This window comes from Pteropus alecto, unplaced genomic scaffold (genome assembly GCF_000325575.1).
Source record: "Pteropus alecto unplaced genomic scaffold, ASM32557v1 scaffold433, whole genome shotgun sequence".
NCBI lineage: Eukaryota > Metazoa > Chordata > Mammalia > Chiroptera > Pteropodidae > Pteropus > Pteropus alecto.
In genome coordinates, this window is record NW_006433953.1 from 1,543,785 (window position 1) to 1,552,501 (window position 8,717).

General features: G+C 43.0%; 1 protein-coding gene across 2 annotated transcripts in view; it reads right to left on the reverse strand.

Annotated features, from left to right (window-relative positions):
• Window positions 1-339: 339 nt before the first annotated feature.
• Window positions 340-8,717, reverse strand: part of AVIL (advillin) — an 18,059-nt gene continuing 9,681 nt past the window's right edge. For both annotated transcript variants that reach the window (XM_025044705.1, XM_006908976.3), the window contains 7 exons: window positions 7,799-7,978; window positions 6,296-6,441; window positions 6,048-6,192; window positions 4,138-4,326; window positions 3,429-3,497; window positions 2,415-2,531; window positions 340-942 (listed from right to left, as the gene is read on the reverse strand). In XM_025044705.1, coding sequence (XP_024900473.1) covers window positions 829-942; window positions 2,415-2,531; window positions 3,429-3,497; window positions 4,138-4,326; window positions 6,048-6,192; window positions 6,296-6,441; window positions 7,799-7,978 — 960 coding nt within the window. In that variant the 3' untranslated portion in view covers window positions 340-828. The remainder of the gene's footprint in view (window positions 943-2,414; window positions 2,532-3,428; window positions 3,498-4,137; window positions 4,327-6,047; window positions 6,193-6,295; window positions 6,442-7,798; window positions 7,979-8,717) is intronic.

The following is an 8,717-nucleotide window of genomic DNA, read 5'->3' on the forward strand; positions in this document are numbered from 1 at the left end:
TGGAAAATGTGGTTCATTTGTTGATGTCTGTAGTATGCTCTGAAGGCTCTCTGCAGTGGTATACACACTGGTCTGGCCTCATTACTGAAATTAATAACACATGGCCCTATTTCTCTTTTGGATAATGGGGTGTGGATGGGTGTGGATTGAGGTTTCCTGGACAGCTGTAAGGCAGATTTTGGCATTCTTGTGCCAGAAACAGGAATTACAGTGCTTCAGTTATCCAGAGAGCTCGCTCAGCAGTGTCTCTTTACTTCCCTGGTACTGGGATATTTCTCCCAATATAACATCAAATAATTACTATAACAAGCAAACCCACAATACTGAAAAGAACTCTCATTTGCTCATACAGGTATCTTTATTTGAAAAGTTAAAAAGCTAGGCACATACAGATCTGGGCATTTGGATTTTGGCTTTGGGGTATACATGTGATTAAATTCAGTGATTTGTGGGTTAAATAGGTTTTGGATATACTGATTTTAAAATTTAAAACAAACTTAGGTCCTTGCCTTAATATTAAACATTTTAAACTGAGTGGGTTTTTTCGTTCTCTTATTTTTGACTTCTCCAGATTCATGTAGTTTTAGTACTTTCTGCTGAGGCTTTAGCTAGAAGGCCACAAGAATCAAAAAGTGGGTAGTTAATATTTTAGGTATATAACAACTGAGGAATTCAAGGATGAGAAAAATGGAGAACATGCTGTGATTTGCAGACCCTTTTTAATCTAAATTAAGTAGCTGGATGTTAGGCAACAATTGATAAATTCTTGATATTGGCACTGTCTGCTCTCTTCTGTGGTCTTTCAATAGGCGTATATACTTTCTTGCCTTAAAAGAGTCCCTTTTCTTTCTTCATTTGGAGCTGTTTCCAGCCAGGCAGAGCAGCAAATTGCCCTCTTGTGATGCCAAACACAGAAATAAAGTCCTGTTCAGTGAGGTAATTCTGAGAGAGAAAACACAATTTCCAGTTAGAAGGAAGACATGGCATCTACCAATGCCAACAGAGTTTGGGAGAATGGGGCCAAGAGAAGTAGGTCCTTGAAAGGGAAGTAGAATGAATTTTCAGAAAGTCTGTAATAGACTTAAGTTATTCACTGGAGAATTCTTCAGGTTGTAGAGTCCCATCTTGGCCCATGGAAGAACTGAGAGGATTCACTGCTCTCACAGTTCCATCTGGCACTAGTTTCTTGCCAAAAGGACAAGAAATAGGCTATATATTACATATGAATTCTAGACAGGTTTGGCTAAATTGAGAACTAAATCAAATGATGGTTCCTTGCTTTATGCCCTTTTCTGCCATTTTAATCCAGACATTTTCAAATACAAAATCAGATGGATCTTGAGAGCATAAAATTTTCCTAACATTTATTTATTGATACTTAATGAATATTTTCTTTCCAAGTAAAATGATTGAGATATGGCCTCCATTTTCAAGAAAGTTGTAGTTCAGATACTTAAGAGTTGGTTAGATAAGACATTGGAAAATCCAGAGACCCCTTCCCAAATCAGATCCTTCAGGGCGAAAATAAATTCATTCATTCAACATGAATATGTTGATTCATTCAACCAAAACTTAAGAAGTGCCTACTATCTGCCAGGCACTGTTTTAGGTGCTGAAAAGCTGAGAATATGATGAACAAGACAGACAAGGTCCTTGCTCTTAAGGGTATATTACTAGAGGGGGAACTAGACAATAAACAAGTATAAGGGGACTGGAGGGGGTGCAGGAAGCAGTGTTAGGGCCATCAGGGAAGGCCTTCCTGGAGAGGTGACATTGGAGCTGAGACCTAAATAATGAGAAGGAATTGGCTCTGTAATGATCTGGGAGAATGATTTTTCAGGCAGGAGCAATAGCAAGTGTAAAGGCTCAAAGGCTGAACTGAGCATGTTCGAGGAACAGAAAAGCAGCCACTGGCTGAAGGGGGCTACGCAAAGAGGGTAGTGGTATGTGAGATGAAATCAGACAGAGAGGTAGGGGTCAGATTGGATAGGGCCTTGCAGGCTGTGGAAAGGACTTTGGATTCTTCACCAAGTGCAGTGGGAAGCCATTCAAGGTGTTTTAAATAGAAGTGTCATCTGTTTTAAAAGCCCATTTGTTGTTATGTGGGGAACAGGTCGTAGGGAACAGAGGTGGAAACCAGTTGAAGGACTATTGCAGTAGTCCACGATGGTTGGACCAGACTGGCAGCAGAGAGATGGAGAGAATTGGACAGAAGCTAGCTGATAGATTGATGTGGGAGGTGAGAAGAAAGAATCAAGAAAGGAGCCTTGAGTTTTTAGCTTGAGCTACTGGGTAGCTCAAACATCTGTTGAGTGCTTAACAATGTTCCGGAACTGTCCTAGGCCATATACTGAGATGGGTGCTTTACTCATGGAGAGCTCCACTTACATCAGACAGTTCCTCCAGCTACTCACCTCTTTTTTGGCAGGGTCCACATCCTCAGGCAGCTCTTGATTCTGGTTTTTCAACAGAACTTCTATAGGGTAATATTTTGGCTCAGAATTCAGGGAGAGGGTTGTGTTCCTCATGTCCTAGGTAAGATGACAACACAGATGCAGGATAAAAGACTGTTCGTGTTTGTGCAATTGAAGTTCTGTGTGTATAATATTTAACATTTTGGTTTATACCCTTCACCCTTTAAGAACAGTGGTCCCCAAACCTGGCTGCATGTCAGAATCTAAAATATTCAGCTTTTGGAGGCCTTCTTGGGAAAGCTGATCTAGTAAGTCTAAGGTAAATCCTGTGTAGCTGGTTTGGCATAAATGCTGTCCTTAAATCTCATTTAAATATTGTGATCACATCCCTTCTCTTGGCACTTTTATTTAGGCTCTACATTTCCAGCCCTTAAATGACTTCAAATTGAAGTCATACTTTTCCTAAATACATTCTAAAGATGCTACATCACCATTAGCTTTGGAATCTTGAGTTTGTACAGCACAAAGGACAAAATTGCCTGATGGTTTGGACCACCTGGTGCCATGTGCTCATCCTGATTTTAACTTGCTTTTGGATTCTTGGCCAGAGGCTCCACTTCTTTTAGCCATTAAAATAGGGGTAATGGCCTGAGTTTCTGTGGACTCTACTATCGGAAACTGATAAACATATCATTTAGGTTAGAAGCTTATTATTTTTGAAAAATGCTGCCAGTAAATTTAATCCACCCTGAGTGACAGAGTTGAATAATAAAATTACTTTTTGTTTTTGTTAGTTTTTTTTTAAGACAGCAAGTTCCTTCTAAATTTTGGAAGGCAGTAAAATAAGGAACTTGACTCAGACTTGCTTTTCTACTGATTAAAACAATCCTCATATCAGAAAAGACCACTAGAATAAGAAGGACATGATGGGGTTTTGCCCATGTGGCATCTGTAACATTTGCTGTTTCTCTCTGGCTCTGGTCGACTGTGTTACTTCTCCTCCAAGAAACGCACAGCAGTGATTCTCGTGATTGCAGCAGCGTCTCCCAGCTCTTCTTTTAACTGTTCATATGATTTCCCTGCCTGAAAAGAAGAGAGAAAAAACACAGGATGAGGTGCTGCACATAGCAGAGGGCCATCTCAGGCCTTGTCTGTGCCCTCGAGAGAAGCAAAAAAGCCAGGGACTCAGAAGATATTTCGAGAATGAGCAAAAATGAAAATCCCCCCTTCTGGGCCCATGCAGGATTGGAAGATATGTAAACATGATCTGCATTCTTTGCTGGCAGTCCCTCAATCTTCTATACAAGACTTAAGACAGAGCAAATTGACTGGGAGTTGGAAAACCTAGCTTCTCCTAGTGGTTAATTGTGACTTTAGACAAATAATTTCCCTTCTAAGCTTCCTCCTTTATAACATGGGAAACAAAGTTTACCCTAGCTATCAGAATGGTTGTAAAGCTCAAAAAGATGATGTGTGTGGATATACTTTCTAAACATTATTACTTCTCCATGCTGCTTATTCCTGAGACAAGCTGTGAATTCTTTAACCTGACTTCATGCTGTGGTGGGTGGGAAAGAGAAGAAAAGTAAGCAGGGAGGGGAGAGGACTGCGGGGCATGTGGTCCTGGGTTTACTTAGCCCTCGAGTACCCCTCCTTCCCACTGAGCTATTAATGCTGATGTCCCTGGCAGTAAGAATGTCTGCCCCATCCCCACTGTTCTTACGCTCCAAATGCGAGAGTCCCAGGCCAAGAACCAGCCTGTGAAGGTGGGAGGCTCGAACCCCTGTTTAATAATCAGGATCGGTGTGTCAGCGTCTCGGCCACTCGGATGAGTGTGCAGGTACTCCTGGGCGGTAGCTAGAGCACTTTCCTTCTCTGTGACATTGGCCTCAGCCCCAATCCACAAGAACACCTGTTGTGGTAGAGATTGAATGTTTGTTAATTCTCTCATACCAGGGACTAAGCGGTAGGTCATAAGCACTGCCCGATTTTCCCCCTCAGCAATTCACAGCCTCAGCAAAAAAAAGCTTTACTCAATATCATCTTGATTTGTGATTTTAATTGCCATGTGTTTCTCCCATATCTACACCTCCAGTCCTGAGCTCTCTGAACTTCAGCTTCCTGAATCCAACTTCATGTAAAACACCTCCTCTTAGCTGTCTTTAAGTACCTCAAATCTAACACCCCCAAAATGTAGCTCTTCTTTTCTAAACTTGTGTCTGTCTCCATTCTTGATGAATGGCATCCACCCCATGGTTCCTAAGGCAGTAACCTGGGAGTCATCCTAGATGCCCCTCATGTCCAGTGATGTCACCAAGGCCAGCCAGTTTACCTCCTATGCATTTTGACAAATCTGTCACCATCTCTCCATCCCTACTCCGTCCCTCTATCTCTAGTCCACTTCCTTTGTGGGCCTACTGGACTATTAACAATAGCCTACTGAGCGGCCTCCCAGTATAGTCTTCTTTTGTTCTCACCTGCATCCCTCCTCTCCTACACTTGCTAGAGTGCTCTATCTAAAGCAATGGTCGCCAACCTTTTTGGCTCCAGGGACTGGTGTTCCTATGAAAATCCAATGCCCGATGATTTGAGGTGGAGCTGAGGCGGTGATGCGAACACTGAGGAGTGGCTACAAATACAGATGAAGCTTTACTCACTCACCCACTGCTCTCTTCCTGCCGTGCAGCCCGGTTCCTAATAGGCCACGGACCACTATGGACCCTGATCTAAAGCACAGTCTGACCTTGTCACTCACCTATTTAAATTTTAGTAGCTCTCCAGGATAAATTTCAAACTTGACGTGGTAGGTAAGGTCCATATCCACCACTTCTGCTCCATCTCTACGATGTTCTTTAACTCTCTATTTTATGTTCTGATAATATTATTTATAGTTCCCTGTATACTCAACTCTTTCATGCCTTGCCTTTTACTTGTGCTATTTCCTTTGCCTGGAATGCCCTCTTTACCTGATTAATGCCTACTTATCCTTTGAGATTTAGTCTGGGAGCCATCTCCTCCAGGAAGTTGTCTCTGAGCCCCTAAACCATGTGAGTGCCCCTAATTGTGCTCCCATGGCACCACATATATATCTCCATCATAGTAAAATGATGTTTCTATGTCTTGTCCCCACCCTACCTCCCATTAGCCTGTAAAGTCTGAGAGCAGGATGGGCCTTTTCACCTAGGTGACACCACACCTAGCACGGCGACTAGAACAGAGGAGGTGCTGAGTATTTTTTCTGAGCCAAATTGAAGAAAATGGGATATCACAGAGGAGCTGCTTTGATGATACCCCTTTCTCACCCCTTCATTCCCTAAAAGACCCATATCTCTCAGTGTGGAGCCTGCCGCTATTGATCCCAAGGGAAAGAAGTACATGGTGATAGGATGGCCTGATTTTCCTGGAGCAAGGTGGGAAAATTCCCAGGAAGATGAGTTTTAAACAACAATCTCTTCTCTCTAATCCTGGCAAAAAACAGGCTCTTTCCTTGGTCACCATGGACAATTGCTTGATTGACTTGGGGATGGTCCAGGGCTACCATGGGTTAATCCTGGCGGGGGAGGTACTACACAAAAATAACTGAAACTATGAGGATCTTTGTCATTTATTCCAAGCACTCTGGCTATGTCTTACCTGGTCCCAGGTATCCAGGAGCATCACATCACCTGGGTTCAGGTCATCCTGGGTGAAATCTGTGATCTCAGTGACAATGAATTGGCCAGTCTTATTGGAACATTCAAAGAGACGGGACTGAACATCTAAGATTTCCTGCTGTAGCCTGCAATACATTTAGAGGAACTGAGCTGCTTAGAAATCATGTGCAGTTCACAAACCTGTGAGGCAGGGGGAGCCAAAAGGAGGGGATGCTGTTAGTCCCATACCTTTTGTCATTGGCATAGGGAGTTTTCCCTCCCAGTAAGTCCCAGAACTCTGCTGGCTCCTGGCCCTCAGCCACAGCATCCTCGGTGCCATTGCAGAGAAGCCTGGCCAGCTCCTTAGCCATTGCCCGTTCATCCCCACTAGACCCCTGCAGGTAGGGTGAGGAGAACACATGTTAGTCACACATGAACACATTGATGTGGAAAAAAACCTTGAGACCAATAACTCAGTGTAGCCAGGATCAGCTTCCCAGCCATGGTACCTCAGGACAGGGAGAGATAGGCGTGTGTTTGTGCTGGGAAGGGGTGAGGGGAGGAAAACACGGGTGGCAAAGAACAGGACTAGACTCTGAAATGCACAATGGATGTTAACAGGAGTCACTTTTATTTTTGCTTCAGTTGGAATTTTAGCAGCTACTTTTGATTTTTTTTTTTTTTTTAAGAAAAAATTTAAACTTATTTTTACAATTAAATACAGGATTATTCACTCTTTTGGGCATATATTTCTATGAGTCTTGACAAATGCATAGAATCATATTACCACTTCCACAACAAAGAATCAGAACATTACCTTGACCCTTTGAGGTCAAACCCTTCTGAATCCTTAATCTCTGGCAACTACTACCCTCTTCTGCATCATGATAGTTTTGCCTTTTCCAGAAGGTCATAAATGGAATCATACACTATGTAGCCTTTGAGTCTGCTTCTTTCACTTAGTGTAATGCACTGGAGAGTCACCCTTTTTGTATCAACAGCTTGTCCTTTGTGTTGCTGAGTGGTATTCCATGGTATGGATGTACCACTGCTCGTTTATCCATTCTCCAGCTGAGTTGCTTCCAGTCGGTGCTTATGAATAAAGGTGCTATAAACATTCATGTGCATGTTTTTGTGTGAAGATAGTTTATTTCACATGGGTAAATACCCAGGGGTGGGATTGCTGGATCATACGGTAAGTGTATGTTTTATAAGAAACTGTCCAATTGATTTTCAAAGGCCGTATTTGTATTCCCACCAGCAATATGTGAGAGTTCCTGTTGCCCTGCATCCTCATCTGCACTTAATAGGTGTGTAGTGGTATCTCATTAGGTTCTCATTTGCATTTCCCTAATGACTAATGATGTTGAGCACCTTTTCCTGTTCAATTCTCTTTTGTAAAACAATTTCGGTACTTTTTAATTCAGATGCAATCTGAATTGACAAAATCACATTTTTAGTGTTCTTGTTCAGTGGTAATGCCTGTCCTATTACAATCCACCAAACTGGTGTGGAAAGATCGACTTATTCAGCCTCCATCCATTTATTTATGAAGTTTATGGAGTGTCTCCTGGGTGTGAGCAGTGCTGTCATTGACTTTATAATTGGAGGCCTAAATCATGGGAAATGTGGGCGGTCCTTTTGAAGATCTTTTAGGAAAAAGGCTCCTCTTTTTGTGGACTGCTCCAGCCTACCCTTTAGTTCTTTTACCCTTGCTGACAAGAGGGTGGGCACAAGGCCTAACCATCCTACCTTGCCATACCACAGGTAGTGCTCTGTTTGGGTCTGCAGCAGAAAGACATCATTGGAGTTTAAGGAGGAGGTGAAGGCTGGAACCTCCACTGCTTTAGTGTTTGATTTGTCATTTCCTTGAATCTGGAAGAGCCTTACCGGAGGATCGGGTTCGGCATTTCCCTTCCTGGAAGTCCCACCCTAGAGAGAAGGAGAAGACCATAGTCTAGATCTAAGGTGCAGCATGTGAGCAGAGCACTGGGCTAGCTGTTGTGGGGAACATGGATGTACTTGTCACTGTCTTTGCCCTTGAGGAGCTTGTAGGCTTACTGGGAGAGGTGAGTTGAGTTGGAGTTATGATACCAATAATGTAAGCTTTCATTCTGAGACCTCTGCTAAATGCCAGGCTCTGTGGCTACTGCCTGATCTACATCATTTCATTGATCATCCAAGTAACCCTGTGAAGTAGTATTATGATCCCACAGTACAGATGGGGAAACAGGCTAAGAAACCCAGTTAATAAATGGCAAGACTAGGATGTGACCACAGACTTGTGTGTATCAAGCATGTGACATTGCACATTTTTGGCAGTGCTTCAGCCAGGGCCTCATGGAAGAAGTAGGACTTGAATTTGAAAGGGCACATTCGGTGGCGGGGTGGGCAGGGAATGATACAGCACGTGTGAGGTCTAGTGAAGAGACACACCTAACCAGAGTGGAGTGTGTAGGTTAGGGAGCTGAGGGTAATGCACATTCACAGGTAATATGGGTCAGGTTATGGAAGTTGTTGAACATGAATTAGGCAGTGGTTTGGACTTGAAGCCCTGGGCAGTTGGTATTCACTTCAGTATTTTAGATTAACCCCCTCTTGACAATGTCTACCCTGCTTCCCATTCCTCTCCTCCAGTGTAGCCCCTGCTGGCTTGTTAGTTCTGAGCATT